This window comes from Ambystoma mexicanum, chromosome 5q (assembly GCF_040938575.1).
Source record: "Ambystoma mexicanum isolate Mex_15411 chromosome 5q, UKY_AmexF1_1, whole genome shotgun sequence".
NCBI lineage: Eukaryota > Metazoa > Chordata > Amphibia > Caudata > Ambystomatidae > Ambystoma > Ambystoma mexicanum.
The window spans coordinates 108,767,475-108,785,238 of record NC_090933.1 but is presented as its reverse complement, the minus strand read 5'-3'; the positions used below and the strand labels follow the sequence as shown (position 1 = coordinate 108,785,238).

Sequence of the window (17,764 nt, the reverse complement as noted above, 5' to 3'; positions counted from 1 at the left end):
TTCCGCCTACTATCCTTGCTTCTCCTACGTCTGATTTTGGTAAATGAAAAAATGGGCCCCCCTTCCTCCTCCCCACCCCCCTTGTCAAACTTCTGATATGTTTCCTTAGGTTCTGTCATAGTTATAACATTCCCATCTTCCTCAATAAACAACAAATCACTTTCTTCTAATGGGGTGGGGAGGGTAGTGGGGCTGCTATACATTTCAGGTGTGGACATTGTGTTGTTTTCCATCTCTGTTTGTATACCTCTTGAGTTTGACAGGGCGACAGTTGGTGGTTCAGTGTAGTAACCCCATACAAAGTGTGATCCATCCCATACTAAAAAATCACCTTCTTTTATATTTACACTTGTGGTTGTATTGCTCCCCAGAGCTCGGGTGATGTTACTCCCCCCTCCCCCCTCGGTCATCTCGATAGAGATGAACGCTATAAACCAATACGTCACCAGGCAAAATATTGATAGGAAGAATACAATAACACAAATTGACAATCCGCATTCGTATGAATATGTAAGTCTATCTATCAACACTTCTCTAATCCTAACAAATCTATTAGTTGCAGGCTGCCCATTAGATGCCATGGTAATTCCTGTTTGAGACACAAAAGTGCATTAAGTACAGACATGTAAACATTTCCCGGACGTTATTAACTTTTTTTTTTTTTTTTCTTCATAAAGCATGGACGTGGGTAGGGGAAGGGTTTGTTTCCACAGACAAGGGTATTTGCAATCAATACGTTTAGATCATTGTATAATATATATAAAATCTTCTTCACAAGAAAGAAAAATTTCAAGAAATGAGAGAACAAAAACATTAAAATTGAGAAAAAAAAGGTTTTTCTTTTTCCGTACGAATGCCATGTCATCAGTTGCATTCATTGTCAATCGCTGTACATACACAAAATCACCTTCACTCATTCTCCATAACACCACTGTCTGCTGTTGCCTGTGCCTCGTCCTGCACCTCACCTTCCACGGCGCTATAGGCTCTGCGTACGTCTGTCAAATGCACCCAGTATCTTAGGCCCTTCACCTTTACTGCTGTGGGCGTGCAAAACACTACCTCATAAGGGCCATGGAAACGTGGCGCATTCCACCTTCGCACAAAACTTCTGACATATATAAAGTCACCTGGCATTAGCTGTAATTGTTTGTCAGGCAGTGGTACCCGTTCTGTTGTATTCCCCTCCTCTCTTGTAGAGGGGGGGGCGAGTTGCTTCGCTATTATGCGCGCTGCCCGTGTTAGTTTTTTCAAGTACTCTGTGAACTCCTCTCCCAATATCGCTGCGCTTCTGTGTGCATCAGAACGTTCACGGAGAGGCGAGTGCGCTGTGTGCATCCTCCTTCCCGTGACGATCTCATGCGGGGACAAATGGTGGTCTTTACTTGGCTGATTGCGCAATTCGAACAGGGCCAAAGGTAGGCAGTACATCCAGGTCTTTTTAAGGGAAAAACACAGTTTTGACAATCTGCTTTTTAACAGACCGTTCATCTTTTCCACTACGCCATTACTTTGAGGATGATAAATAGAGCATAATTTGTGCTTTATTCCCAATAACGTAGTCACTTCTTTGAATAGTTCATTAACAAAATGTGTGCCGTTGTCTGAGCGAATGACTTCGCAAATTCCCCAGCGCGGAAATACTTCCCGTACTAGGAACTTTGCGGCGCCCCTCGCATCAGGACGCGCACAGGGACCTGCCTCCACCCACCTCAAAAATGGACATACAACCACAATCATGTAGCGAGCCCCATTACATCTTTCTCCCATGTCTACATAATCGATGTGGAGCTCTCTGAATGGGCCATTTGGTTTTGGTATCGTACCTCTCAGTGTGCGCAATGTCATACCTGAGTTATAAATTTGACATGTTGTGCATTCCAATGTCAGCCTTGTGATGTGTTCCTGGAGGCAAGGTGCAAACCAGTCTTCTTGTATCTCCGCCATTATGTGTTGTTTTGCGTTATGTGCAGGGAAGTGTAGTTGCTGAAATGCTATTTCTAACAATGTGACTGGCATCACGGCTTTTCCTGAACTTTCTTGTCGCCACAATAAATCTGTCGGCGATTTGCTGCATCCCCTCTTATTCCACAGCAATTTCTCTTCTGCACTTGCTCCCTCTTGCAGCTCTATTATTTCTTGTGTAGGCATCATGTTGTATCCTGTGGGGACCTCTTGGCTTGCTGTGTGGTGTAACATGTACTCTCCTACCTCACCTTTCTGAAAATATGAAGCTTCTTTGGCGGCGGCGTCTGCTGCCGCGTTCCCCAAAGATATAAGATCTGTATTTGTAGTGTGGGCTTGGCATTTTACGATGGCCACTGCCGTGGGTTCTTGCAGGGCCTCAATCAGTTCTTTCAATAATTCTGCATGCTGAACCGGTGTTCCATCTGCTCGTCGAAACCCTCTCCGCCCCCACCGTGCCAGCCCTCCGTGCACTGTTGTTGTCATGTATGCTGAGTCTGTATATATTGTCACTGCGCATCCCTTAGCTGCATGCAATGCTTCTATTAGTGCTATTAGTTCGGCTGCTTGGGCTGAATAGTGTGATGGGAGGCGGTGTTGCACTAGTGTTTCGTATTCACCTTCCTCTAATCGTACCACTGCCATACCCACATGTTTCTCTCCTGTCTCCATGTCTATTGAGGCTGACCCGTCCACGAAATACACCTCTCCTTCGTTTAGGGCATTCTCAAAAACCACCTGGTCCTGACCTTCGTCACCTGTGTATGTTGCACAGTTGTGGTTCTGCATGTCTTCTATGGTGCACGCCTCTGTGATGAATGTGGCTGGGTTCACTGTTTTGCATCTTACTATATGGATGTTTGCACTGGACAATATTATTTCATATGCTGTGGCGCGTTGTGTTGTCAATGTGCTCTTTGATCGCTCTAATATTGCAAAGAGTGAGTGTTCCACAAATAGTGTCACAGGACAGCCCATTACTATCGTGGCACTTTTTTCAATGGCGAACGCGGCTGCAGCTAGTGATTGCTCGCACGCGAAATGACCTTGCATTACTGCATCTAGAGTGCCACTATAGTAAGCCAGTGGCTTGTGCCCTAACGATGTCTTTTGTGTCAGCACTGCTGTCATCAGTGTTCCTTTGCAGTGCGAAAATAGGAAGAATTCGCGCCCATAATCTGGATTTGCCAGTACTGGAGCGCTTGATATCAGCTCTTTCAGTGAGTTAAATGATGTGTTCATTTCTTCTGTCCATTCTATGTGTTTGTTTTCCTGCTGGGCTTCTTTGAGTGCCTGTAATAAGGGCCTTGTGTATGCTGCATAATCCAATATCCATGCTCGGCAGTAGTTGCACATACCCAGGAATTTCTGCATCTCTTTTACTGTTTTGGGCTCCCCAACTGCTCTAATCGCCTGTGCTCTGTCTGGTATGATCCGCTTGCCATCCTTTGATATCAGCTGTCCCAAATATAGGACCTCTGTCAGGCAGTATTGTAACTTGCCCTTGTCCACTTTGTACCCTTTATTGGCCAATAATATCAGGAGTGTTATTGAATCCTTTCTACACTCTTCCTCAGTTTGTGCACAAACCAATAAATCATCAACGTACTGAATCACCGTGCTTTCTACAGACAAGTTCCCCAGATCTTCATGTAGTATCCTGTTGAATATGCTTGGGCTCTCGCAATATCCTTGTGGTAGTCTGCAATGTTCGAACCTCCTCCCCCCTAGTGTAAACGCTGTTAAGTACCTGCTCTCTTCTGCTAAGGGAATCGAGAAAAATGCATTTTTCAAGTCAATGACCGTGAAGTGGGACGCTGTCTTTGGAATATTGCATAGTATTGTCGCCGGGTTCGGCACTAAAGGGAACTCCTTCTGAATCACATCATTGAGTGGGCGTAAATCTTGTATCATCCTCCATGAACCTCCCTTCGCCTTTTTAATCGGGTAAATGCATGTGTTACATGGGGAGTTTGAGGGCACTATTATTCCTTGCGCTAGCAGTGCATCTATTGTCTCTCTAATCCCTTCTTCTGCTTCGCGTGACAATGGATATTGTTTTACCCGGGGTAGAATTGCTCCCTGTTTCAGTTTTATTACCACAGGCTGAACCCCATGTAACAACCCCACATCATGGGGGCCATTTGTCCATATGTTAGTGGGTACTAACCTCATGTCGTCATCAAAAAATGCATGTGGTGCTCCTACTACTGCCATTAATTCAACTTGAGTTTTTCTGGCTGTAACTACAATGTCGCACGGCATTGCTAGTTCCATCACTATTTCGCCATCTGTCTCAGTGTCGGAAAATAGCTCCTCGTCCGATAGCTCCCGCAGTGGGATATTTGCATTTGTACACAGTACTGTCCGCCACTCGCATCCTTCCATGTCAATGCCAATCACACATATTCTGTTTGCTGACACGTGTACTGCGTGTAAATCCAACGATAGCACTGACCCGGGAGCTGTGTCGGGGCTCACTATGGGGCGGAAAAGGAATTCGGCTGGGATCCTCCAATCCATCCTTTTTAGTTCTGGTACTACAAGAGCCAATGTTCTCATGCCCTCAATAAACATCTCCTCGTTTCTTGGTAACCCTCTGATCTCCTGCATGATTGTGTGGCCATGTATTACTGTCATTATGCGGAGGGGACATATGCCAGGTGTTGAACATACGATACCACTTTCTGTGAATGATATGGTCATATTTAGTTTGCTTAAGAGATCCCTCCCCAGCAAATTAATGGGAGAGCGTTCATAATACAGTAAGGGTGCTTTCACTGTTTTACCCCCCACTGTCACATCCAATGCCTCTGTGTAAGGAACTTCAATTACAGCCCCAGAGAACCCCTGCGTCTCTAAAGTTTTATTAGATAACGGTAACCGGCCCTCTTTAATACATGATTTTTCCGCTCCCGAATCCACCATGAATATGAATTGCTTGTCTCCTATCTGCGCTCCTATCAATGGTTCCTCTGATGCATTGTGGGTCGTAGATAGTACTGGACACGCAAGTGCTCTCTGTGGGCTGTCCTATGCGGGGTGTCTCATTGCCCCCCCTTGATCAAAAATGTTCCCCGAAACTACTGACACGCCGCTATAAGGTGCTGGGGCAGGCGCTCCATTAGCTACTGTGGCGAAAGTGTTACCTGGCGTGTATTGTATATTGTCATTACTCTGTGGGTGGTTTTGTGTTCTGTACTGATGTCCGTGTAGTTGTGCGTTACTTCTTTGACCTGCATTTTCTGGTTGCTGGTATTGTCCCATGGGGAGGCCGTATGGGCTTCCTGGGTGGGGGTGACCGTACTGCTCTGTCTCCTGAAACCCGTTGTTCTGTCTGCTTCTGCACTCCCTTGAGTAATGTCCCCATCTCCCACAATTCCAGCAGCTCCCCTGTGGACCTCTGGGACCCTGCCACCCATTTCCTCCCATTCCTCCATACCCTTGTCCTCCTCTTCGGCCCCTGTACCCACCTCTTCCCCCTCGTGGGGCCCACTCTTGCCACGCTAAACCTCCGTTCTGCTCTTGCTCGCTCCACTGTCGCTGGCCTTGTCCGGCCCAATTAGCTGCTATTCTCCCTTGTATTGCTATCTGCCCCTCCTCCCCTTCGTCTCCCTCCCTCATGAGTGGGAGCCCTGCTACCGCTGCTGCAACCTTCACCAGTTTTGATTGTACCAACTTTGCCTCGTCTGCCAACCTTTTCTGTGCTACTTCCCTCTCTCTCTCTTTTATCCTTTTGCAATGGTGCACTATTATACTTTGGATCTCTGGCCACCCCTTTGCTTCAATGCCCGCTATTTTATCGAGTGCCTTCTGCACCTCTTTTGGGAGCCCTCTCTTAATGATAAAATAAAATAGAGATGTGGATTGGTGCCAGGGTGTACCCGTTTCCGCTCTCCACATCTCCTGCACCCGGAGAATGTAATCCATAGCATCCTCCCCGTCATTCATTGTACACTGCATTACTGACTGTAAATCTGGAGTATCTGGGAACGTCTCCCGCAGCGCATCCCAAACCCGTGCCCGCACTGTATTAAAAGACGCTCCATCATGACGGTCACAATCTAATGTCACTGCCGGGAAACCAGCCTTAACCCATACCCTGTCTGCTTGATCTCCTACTGCTGATACTAGTAGGCTTTTCACATCGCCTACTGCCAGCGGTATGCCGGCAGTATGTTTCTCGAATGCATATATCCACTTGCTCGCCCCTCCGGACAACGGGGGCAATAACTTCATCAAATTAGCTTTATCCATCTGGGCCCAGGGTATATAGTTTGGTCTTCCTCCCCCTCTGTGTATTAGTGGAAGTTGTAATTTTCCTTTTAACGTTGCGCCCTCACCCACTTTGGTCGTCGCTGACCCCAATGACGCCATCCTCCCCACTCTATTCCTTAGTCGTCCCATCCACTCGTCATCTATTGTTCCTAGCGAGCATGCACCGTCCAGCTCCTCGCTTTCCCCTCCTACTGCCATGCTCAACCTCTCACTCTCACCTATTTCGCCTCGGACATCACATAGCAGGTCCTCTCTGATCCCTGTCTGCCGTGATACATCACCGATGCTCCCCTCTGGTGTTTCCACCTGTATTATTCTTGTCGGTTCTTCCTCAATTCTGAACAATATTTCACCCTTTTTCCATCCTTCCTCAATTTGTCTACTTTCACTTGATGTTCTGGATACACGTCCTGATCGAGTGGGAGTGCCTGCTGTACGCTCACATATGTCTTTTATTCTTGAGAGTTCATCCTTTGCTATCGAGAGCCTCGATTCTAAATCGCTCGTTAGCTTTTCTATGTCCCCTCTTTGCGTGCTTGTCTGGGCACGCTCTCTAGTGCTTTCGTATGGTGGGGGGGCTGTTGGTCTTAGGGGTGTAGTAGTTGTAGGGGGAGGCACATAAGTAGGATCACTATATCCTGCTGCGGGGGCCGGTTTATGTAATATCGGGTACAAACTAATCACCTCTACAGGTTGTTCTGTATTTAGTTGTTCCTTCTCCTCTCTTGGAATCATCAATGGGTTATCTGTGGTGGAAGGTAGATCAATATTTGGTGCCGGAGCTTTGGGTGGGGGTATTTCCTCAAATAGTCTCCAGAGATCTAATATCTCCTTCCTGTTTTGCCACTGTTTGCCCTTATACTTGAGGTGAATGCACGTTCGTACCATATCTAGAACGCTTTTTTCAAAAGACCCCCCCTCAGGCCAAATCTGGGGCAATCCTTCCCCTTTTAATTCTGTTACCCATTGATCGTGGTATTTCTTTATTCGTTCAGCGTATCCCGGTAAGCTCGTACAAATATGTGACAAGGGAGTTTCTGCCCCCATATTCTAAATCACTAGCAACGACCGTATCCACCTCCTTTACTTTTAGTTAGGTGTAGATATGTGTATGTATACCTTTATGGCACAGACAAGAGCGGACGTCTCAAAGATATCACCCAATTTTATTCACTGCGCAAATCCTTTCTCACTCACCACAACTCATCTCCTTCCCATTCCCATACACTCTCATGTGATTTCACTTGCAACTAATCAACTACTAGTTATAGCCAACACTCTCTGGCACCACCTCGCGGTCAACCGTTCGTCTCCAATACTCACACGGTGCGCGCACCCCTCACAGTACTTTCCCACTCACACCTCGTCTTTTTCCTCCCTTTCCTCCCTGGCCAGCTGTCCCTGTTTTTCTGCTAAGGTTACTGTGTTCACGTCTGTACGTGCCACTACTTAATCCCCACTCCTACAAATGTGCTCCCTACTTTATAGTTCTTCTACAAGTATATTTATCTTACACCCTTTTCACTTTCACCCCTTACCCCGTGGAACGGAAACGAAAGAAATAGAAAGAGTAGCAATCACTAAAAGTATCCTAAGTGTCTCCCTTTGCCAGACACCAATAACTTATTTTTTACTTCTTCATATATTCCCAGTACTAGTTTAGATAGCACTATGCGGCGCCGCCTTCCACCCCCTTTCGGAGCTAGGTTCCCGTCACTTCTACTTCTTCACTTACTTCTTACTCCTAATGGCCATATGCAAAGAAAAGATAAGAAAGTTTTAAGACCTGTCTTTAGTAGACACCCGTGATTCCCTCCTCTATCTGCCCACGTTCTCCTGTTCACAAGTTCCCCTCCCTCTCCCTTTATGATCGCTCGCACTCGGTACTCACGTGCCCGTCTTGAACCGATAGTCTCCGAAACTGGGTCCGTCCAGGCGGTGTTGCCTTTCTGCTCAACAGTCAGCCCCGGCTCCGGCGAGCGGTACTCAAAGGGGATTTTGCAACCGGGATCCCGTACCCCTTCTAGTTTGAGTGCGCACTTCTAAGCGTACCGGTCGCCATTGGCGGGTAGCTTCCCGGAGCCGGCTCACCGTGCGTTTCCCTTTTTGACCGGAGATTCTCGTGCCAAAAGTGGGTCGTTAAAAGGAGTTCATGAAAAATAATTTGGAAATATCACGCTATCGGGGTCACCACTGAAAGGAAGCGCCCCCAAGTTAGCACGATCCTCCCCGCAATGGGAGACAATAATGGACACTCCCGTAATGGGAATAAGGCCAAGACAGAGTGCGGGTGAGCGTAAGTGGGAGTTTATCAAAAGAATATGGCATGCAAAGAACTCTGCAACCTCCGAGAGCGCTCTGTCTGACAATAGCAAAGACAGGCGTATTTCTAATACAAAAAACGTCATCAGAACCTACACACTATAGGGGGCACAAGTTAATTGGGATTGGGTGGCGTCGACTAACTATAGGTGTTGCTGCAGCTTGGTTGGTCCGGGTGGGAGGACGTCACTGGTCAGCCTCGTGGGTAGGGTTGGGCCTGGCAGGCCGGCTTGAGGTCATCCGGGCGGTGTTGGTTCTCTGGGGCAGCCTGTGACAAAGATGAATACCTTCCCTGACTTGGGTGCCCTAGATCATGCACATTGCAGTTACTTAACCCCATATCTAACTTCTACAGTAAATCTTTCAATCAATGAAATACAACACAGGAGGAATGCACCTTGTGAGGGGTCGGGTGGTCATCTATTGGATTTACCGGTGTTCTGACGTCTGGTATTTCAGGTCGAGGGGCTGGGCTCTGGGGCCTGGGCCGAATGATACATGTCTGTCTGCTGCGTTGGGGTCGTCTTTGCACGGGGTCATGATTCTTGGGGTGGTCTAGGGGGGTTATGGGATTTACGAGAGGGTGCTGGTAGATCTGTGGATTCAGACGTGGGTTTATTACCGTGCTGTAAATAACACAGGTGGCGGGCTGTGGCCTTGGGTGCGGCACTGGGGCCTCTGATTCTCTGAAGCGGCTCCAGCTTGGTTGGGGGAGGAGAGGGAGCGCGGCACATGCCTTAGCTTCTTCATCTGGCAGGCTTCGTAGGGTGGGAGGGAGAATGGCCTTGCATATATTCACAAAGGTTTTTTTCTCGTGCGTTGCTGACTTTTGAATGCAGAACTTTTATAATGTTTTGCCTTATTTTGATCTTATTCAAACACACATTTATATTTCAATTTTGTTACACATTTCTTCAATACATTTGGTCCGAGTACCTTTTCATTACATGGTATTATATCTACTACAGTGTTTAAGTATTTATATACATTCGACGGTACATGAGGTAGAACTATGTTATGGACCACAGAGATTGACGGTTGCCACTATGGGTGAATCAAGACGACATATAGGGGTTCATGTGTATACATATGACTTAAAGACACTCCCTCTGTGATCTAGCAGCATTAGTACAGTCACAATGTGAAGTCATATAACCATTTCACTTTTATGGCTAATTCATAGTTTGCAGATTCTGTTTAAGAAGAGCAGTTCACTAATATCACCACTTGAATTCATTTCTGCGTCGCCCTGGCCTCGCGGACCAGGTCACACGGGATGCAGTATTACATTGTGAACGACGAAATGTTACAGTGTTAGCATCTCGGGTTAGCTCATACCCGGCTTTCTCATGGGAACGCGCTCGCAGTGGATCTACCATGGTGCTGCGGCGGCAGGGATGCTTGGAAAGCCCTCCAAAGGTGGGGGCCGCGCTACAGTGTGCTGAACTCACGCCATCTTTGCTAGACAGGATGGCTTCTAGGCCTAACTGAATTTTTGTATATGTAGGGAACAGATACGTGTGGGCAATGTCGTCGGCGGGTGAACCCTCCTCCACCTGGGCCCGGGTGGCATGAGGGGACGCCCACCGAGTCATGGTCCTCACCTGGGGAGAAGGCTGCAGGTGAGGAGGGCCTCGCGGCCAGTCCTCCCCTACATTTCCCCCCTTTCGTTCTCCCCTACAATAAGTGAAAAGGTTAAGACAGAGGTCATAGTATAAAAAAGCTAAAAAACAATTAAAATGTGTACTAACAGTAGCCATTAAAATCACTGAGGAGAGCAATGCTCACAACCTCAGGATGCAATTAGACCAAGGTGTTAGAATAGACCAAGGTGTTAGAATATCTTCTAAATGAGAGGTACATACAAACCAAACATTTAGTCCAATATAGTGTCGGGGAGTGAATTATATTTAACAACTACTGATTTGCCCCCCCCCCCGTTTCAACCCTTTGTTCATTAAAAGCCATGTTCTATGTATATAGCGTGCACACCCTAAAACCACAAAAGAGTCTGGGCTCATTTTTAGCAAAGTCAATGCTGATTTGGTATCGCAAACCCCCAATTTCCATAGTACTGGCCTCCGGTACAAACACCTAAGGTGCAAGGAATTTTGACACACAAACCTAAAATGTAAAATCGAATATTTTGGATTCCCACACATCGGACAGTGTGCCGTGTTAGAGACATGCCATGATTGGGTCACAACTGCCACGGGTAAGGGGCCAAGTCTTAGTTGAAAATATAGTGACTTTTCAAACGCTGGTCGGATATAATCCAGATAGGCCGTATGGACAAAAGGAGAAAGCTCATGATAATCCGGGCACTTTTTTTTGTTCCATGTTCAAGTACAATAATTCATCTTGCACTTTATTAGACAAAGCTGCTTTAATTCTTCTCTTAGCACCTACACATAGACTCTCAGGATTGGACCACAAATCAATTTCACCAGCTCCTTTCAAAACGTGTTTCAAATGATGAGTCATGCTATAGAGCTCCTGCCTTCTAATGACATGAGATGTCTCAATACAAACCGTAGATTTTCTAGGCATTCTTCGGACCACAACTTTAACCACAATAATAAGGGTTTAAGTTTGAACTGGACAACCACAGGAATTATATCAAGTTCAATAAACCCCAATGTAGAGGGCGCACTGTTGGGTAGTAATAACAGCGTTTTAAAAAACGTACGTTCACTTGTGATGATTTTTTTCACATTGGCATGGCCCCACAATTCTGCCCCATACAGGGCTGCAGGCAACACTTGTTTTCCATAAAGGTTCAGGGCGGGTGAAATAGCTCCACTTTCATGTTTAACATGGAAGGATTTAATGGACACACTAAGTTTCTCCAAGGTGATATGGTATTCAGCACCTTGAGCGTCACCATCCCCCTTGCGAGTGCATGCCCACAGGTGCGAACTGTCATAGCGGAGGGGAATTGGATTTGGATGAGGTAAGTGAGATAGGCCAGTAAAATTGTTAAAGCACACCAGTATTTTACGATACTCTTAGATGTTTGGACGTGTTGCGGACTTACAAAAAATGTCATAACTGTTCAGATTACCCAATTTATTTTTTTAAATTTAGTTTGGTAAAGTGGATGGCAATGACACTACAAATTATACTGCCGAGATTGAGGTACTGTCTGCATAAAGCCACAGCATTGTCTGGTCACTGGGGAATTCATCACGAATGGCTCGAACTGCATAGGCAGGTATTACTCATTGAACGCGAAATCCCAGTCTTCCAAGAATCCACCATGTAAAGGAACGATATGCCACAAGTCTGTACCGCCTGTGTAAGAGATACAGAAAGAGTTTACTTGAATTAGCCCATTAATTGGATTTTTTGTTTCCACAGCCTTGTAAAATGTAAGGCATTATTATGCTTTAAAAAATACCTTTTTATGCACTGACAGCATTTATGATTTCAAGTAGGGATCAATTAGAAATGTGAACACACATTCCAGCAAAAATAGTTTGGGAGATACTTCCAGGTGAAAGAAGCGTAATTGTTCGGACGATAAATCTAAAGATGAATTCTTTGGTTTCATATTAGAATGAGTAATTTAGTCAATTTACAGAAACATTCTTTTGTCATTGATCCATCAAAGTTATATTGATGTAGAGGAACAGCATATTATGTTAGCCGTCTAGGTCGTGAAATAAAGAACATATATAGAGTGAACGTGCTCGTTACTTGGATTACAAGGGTGAACTGTAGCTCGAAGATCGTGCATAATGACCATTATCATTCACAAAACAGATCTTGTAAGGCAGGAGGCCCTGAAGTCATGCAGCTCGGTAACGCATAACAGTGGTGTCTTCTTCAGCAATGTTGGACAAGCAGCCAGATTTTTCTCTGAAACAGCAGTTCTCCACCACAGTATGCATAAGTGCACAACAATGGCAGGTATTCACTCACCCATAAACCTCTCACGTCTACTTACACTGCATTCTCCACACAGGAAAGCACCCACCCAGCCAGAACATTCATACACACACTATCACATCCCTACTTAATTTGCCAACCACTCACTGACACATACACCTTTTCTCGCGTCCACTCACACTGCATTCGCCACACAGACATGTACCCATCCAAAACATTGAAACACACTATCATAGTTATATTCATTCGCCCACCAGTCACACCTTCTCTTATATCCACTCTGACTGCATTATCTACACAGGAAGACAGACGCCCACCCACCCAGAACATTCAAAAACACACACTATCACATTTCATCTCATTAACCCACCACTCACTGACCCATAGCACATACACACATCTGACACGCACTTATGCAAAATACAAATTACGTTTTGTTTTAAAAAGCTTTCTTACCTGTTTTTCCAGCTTCGGTCTGTCACTCCAGGCCACCCTCTGCTCCTCCGTGCTGCTCACAAACAGGAAGCTGGGAGAGCTTCCTGGTTCCTGTATATGAGCCGCAAGTAAGCCGTAGAAGGGGTTGGAGTTGAACGTGGCATGTGACACGTGCCACATGTCATGGTCAGCATTAACCCCTACTGAGCGCTTCCTTCTCGTGCTGCAAGCCCTGGCCCAACCTTAACCTTGATGGGTGAAGACTGCGCCGAGGCACCCCCAGACCTGGTGTTGCGAGGCCCCCACTACTCCAGGAGCTGAGGTTTAAAAAGATTTCTTTTTTTATTTTACAGGGGTAGCAAGGGAGATTGTAGGGGCAGCAAGGGAGAACAAAGGGGCCACGTCTGTGACGCCCCCCCAAATGAAGTTCCTGACAAATTATGCAAGCAGGTTTAACAGATTGAGAATGGTTGAGGTGTTATTGTGCACTGATTGCAGGAACGTGGCCCTCATGTGCACAACACCGAATTCCATACCTCTGAAGGGTCAGAACACTGACTGGTGGTCATGAAGTAAGTTCAGGGATTCAACCAGTTGTTGCATAGCCATTTTGTCAAAGTTCTTGCAGATGAAGGTCAAGTTTGCAGTGGGGTGTCTGACGAAGACTGATATTGTAGGGCGGGTGATGAGAATTGGTCAGGAAACACCACCCATTCCAAGTACAGACCCGGAGTTAGTACTTGGGGGATCTCACAAACCCCACAATCCTATTGCTATCCTTAATTGTATATTTCCCAACCTCCCAGAACCTTAATGAGCCCTGGCTGACCATGAATGGCCAGACGAAGCAAGAATACATTGGGACAATCTTGTTTAGAGCAACAAATTGTCAAGGGTCTGGATCTAGATGTTTATGGCTACAAGAAAGAGAACACTTTCTCATCCAGTAATAAACAATGCTAGCTCTCATTCCCCAGGGAAATGCGAGCCTCGTTTGTGGGGCATCTTTGAGCAAGGAGGGAGTCTGACCTTTTTTAAGCCTTCTGGTAGCCCCAGTGCGTCCCTCTCCCGCTAACAAGAAAGCCCCTTATGCATGTTGTATATGGTCAATTTTCCTCAGTAATAATGAAGACTCTTGTGCCATTGAGCGAGAACTGGGTGTTTCGTTTGCAGCAAAAGACATTTCTACAAATCAGAGGAGCTTTCACTTTGAATTCTGTAGAGAAAGACATGTTTGCCAAACAGAGGAGATGTGATCCGCATGCCGAGGATCTACTTCTGCGAGTGTCCCCAGAGCTCCGAATAATGATATGGAAGATTGATTACATCCGAGACACATGCAGAGACTGCTAATCATGCATGCCCATACCAACCTGGACGCGTTTGTGGGCGCTTACACAAGGGAAGGAATCCCTTGCTTACCCGCTGCCACCAGAGGCAGGATCCGGAATCTGCAGGGAGACCCTAACCTTTACAAAGAAAATGCAAATTAAAAGATGGCAAAGAAGAAATAATCTCGGATAACGGAGGTACTCACAGGCTTGCCTACCAAGTGACTGCTCCTGTAAAGTTGGTATTTCCATAGCCAGTGCTCGCTCACCAGATTCACTCTGGTGAAGTTGATCAAGCAATTAGGAGTCTTTGTCATGAACCGCACATAGCACAGACGGTGCAGTTGTCATGAGTCTTTATGGAATCAATGGCTCTGGGCAAGAAGGAACAAACAACAATGCAACTTTTGGTTCTCCCAAAATGTCATCCGCTGCACCTGTATGTCACTTCCTGAATACGGATACTTCAGGAACCAGTGAACGCAGAGATATGCTTTGCAATTGCAGGTTTAAGATTCCATGCTAGACGTTCCTTTCACTTACTACCCATCGTCTAGACGTTGTTACTGCCAAACCGAGCTCCTTGTTTCTCATGTCCTCCCACCTCCTGGTTTCTCAAGCCTTCTTTGCTTTGTGCTGACTCTAGTGAGTATGCTCCAGTATCCTGACTCAGAGCATTATACTTCTTTGCCGGCAAGACTCTCTACTAATCTGATCTGGTGCAAGGACTGAGCGCTAAATCCAATGCCTCTTTATTTGATGCCTTTCATATATAATTGTGGGTTACCAAGAACCTTTACGTTACAGCCATCATCAGCCAGTTTTCATGCAATAGTTTTATGTTTTACTGTTGCTTAATAAAACCTTTTAACAATATTCCAGTGGTTGTGTGTTCCCTCAGTCATGTAACAATGGTGTCACTGGACAACCTGAACCATGCGTCCATTTTGTCTCCTAATGTCCAGACGTTTTCTTAACATTATGCTGTTTGTGCAGGAACCTCTTCATCCATAATTGTAGAAAAGAATGCAAGGTAGAAAAGAAATGGGACGAAAATGTGCTACAGTATTAGAATCTAAGGTGTTATATTTTGTTTTAATAAAGAAAGCGCTATGATTTTCTTGATTAAAAGAGGGATTCCCTATGTTTAAGACTTACCTTAATCATTAAATTTAAGTCCTCACTTAAAGCATCCAAATTGCATCGCCAGTATATCATTTCAATAAGAGCCCGAAGGAATTATGCCATAAACGCGCTTTTCAATATTCAGGCTTGACAATAGTTGAAGCTGACACATTTTTTTATCAGCTTGTCTGACAATATTGGGTGAAGAGCTGGCTGTAGCTGTCTCACGCTCAGTGCTGCTAAGAAATGCTGGAACTCTAGTTAGGAAATAATTTTCCAGTGAATCACACACCTCCTGAGAAGGAAGAAAGGTGACAGAAAAACTGGAAGTACAATTTTAAGTTCTTTATATATTTTATGCTACACCTGGCTGCAGTTATTAGCACCTTAAATTCAGATAGTATAATGTCGTCTTTTAGCCAGTAGAGTAGCCTTTTCATATGGTTTTTGCAAAGCTTTAAGTAAGACTATGAAAAAAGATTTTCTCCACTTAGATTCTAATTTACACCCTTCCAGTCCAAGGGGCTGAACGTGATCAGAAAACTATGGGGTTACCATTACGTTTGTATAGGGCTCCAAGATGCCTCTGTTTTTAGAACAGATTTTGCTGATAATAGACTAAATCTTAGAAATCAGCTGTTCAAGGATTTTCGAATGCGTTAAGGTAATGTCAAGAGAAGGTAAATGAGAATGTTCTAAGTAGAAGGACTGCACATTTAGCAGTTTAAAATGTGAGCAGAAGTCATATAATTGTTAATTCGAGAATCATGGATATGATAATCCCATTCCTGCCGCTTTGTAGGGCATCAGCAATGTGTTTTGGAAATCTTTTTTCTTTTAATAAGTGGCAGAGTGTCTTATTAATCAATAGTTTTACTGAAAGTTCCAAATGCCACATTAGGACTAACAAGAGACAATGGGCCTCATTTCGAGCTTGGTAGTAATTCGATAGTAAATCTGCCTAATTACCACCAAACTCGATTACTGTTACAAGCCACTGGTCCAATGGAGTTATCATGGGATTGCAAGTGGTGGTAGTTCCTCATTTTTGGAGTCCATAGGACTCCGTGGGAATTTTTGGCGGATTTACAGCTGGTGGAATTACTGCATGATAAATCCGCAGATTTTTGGTTGTATTGAGGATGGTTTACCTCAAATTTCTTTGCTAGTTAAATCTACCTCCCTAACATCAAACGGTGCGATAATGCAGCAGTAGAGTGCCGGTAACAGAATTAGTGGCACTTTACTGTCATTTTTACCCACACTAGCGTACTTGTAATGAGTCCCAATACCTGTATTGCCTTTTATATTATTATTTTTTTAATGGTTGCTTGTATGATTTTGTTCCAGGAAAATTCTGGCAACATTTCTGAAAGAAAACTGTTGCGAGAGCGACTGAAATGCAAGAACTTTGACTGGTATTTGAAAAACATATTTTCAGAATTACATGTGCCAGAGGATCGCCCGGGCTGGCATGGGGCAGTAAGTGTTTCATACATTCCTTTTTTATAAGATTTCAAAAGTAAAGCTACACACGCCGATGAAAGGGTTTCAGACAAAATATCATTATCCTTCTCTCAGATCCGTAGTATGGGAATATCGTCTGAATGCTTGGATTACAATGCCCCGGACCGGAATCCTGTTGGGGCCCACCTCTCACTTTTTGGATGCCATGGCCAAGGAGGCAACCAGGTAATCCTTTTCCTTCACGTATTATACATGTTGGGGCATAACAGCGTCTTTATGTAAGTGTACAATTAGACATTAACTTCCATTTGTACCCTTCCTCACTACTTCAAGGAGGACATTTGACTGTATTGTGCCCTTTCAGGTCAGAAACTTTGGTAATCCTAGGTTTCCTGAGGTTTTCAACTTGGTTTGTACACCTTTGTTAAACCTCTGATTGGGGGTTTTGTTATGTGTTTTAACAATGCATCAATTATACTCAGATAGTGCATGTTTTGGTGGCATATTACACCATTAGTCGCGTCACTGTCGTTGGTAACTGTCTTAAACTACATACTCTGGGCCTCATCATGAGTTTGGCGGTAACCCTTAAATCCGGCGGTAGCGCTGTTACCGCCTGATTTAAGGGTCTGCCAAATCAGGGCTTCAGTGGATTTCTCCCCAGCTCTGAGCTGGGGGGAAATCCGCAGAAAATTTGCGCTCATACCGTCGGCGGGAAATCCGCCGGCGGTATGAGCACGAAATTTCCCCATTGAGCCCAATGGGGAATGGGGCATTCCCGTATGGGCTCAATGGGGAATGGGGATTTCCAAATCCGCCAAACCCGTGATCCGGCGCTAATAGCTCCGGTGGGTTTGGCGGTAGGGCAGATAGCACCAGCGCTATTAGCGCCAGCGTTACCGCCCAACTCGTGATGAGGCCCTCTGTGTTAAGGTGATGTCCTGAATGTG

At 45.3% G+C, this 17,764-nt stretch overlaps 1 protein-coding gene across 3 annotated transcripts in view; it reads left to right on the top strand.

Annotated features, from left to right (window-relative positions):
• The window catches only part of GALNT4 (polypeptide N-acetylgalactosaminyltransferase 4), a 492,533-nt gene that overhangs the window by 369,130 nt on the left and 105,639 nt on the right, over positions 1 to 17,764 (top strand). For all 3 annotated transcript variants that reach the window (XM_069620611.1, XM_069620612.1, XM_069620613.1), the window contains 2 exons: positions 16,698 to 16,829; positions 16,929 to 17,039. In XM_069620611.1, coding sequence (XP_069476712.1) covers positions 16,698 to 16,829; positions 16,929 to 17,039 — 243 coding nt within the window. The remainder of the gene's footprint in view (positions 1 to 16,697; positions 16,830 to 16,928; positions 17,040 to 17,764) is intronic.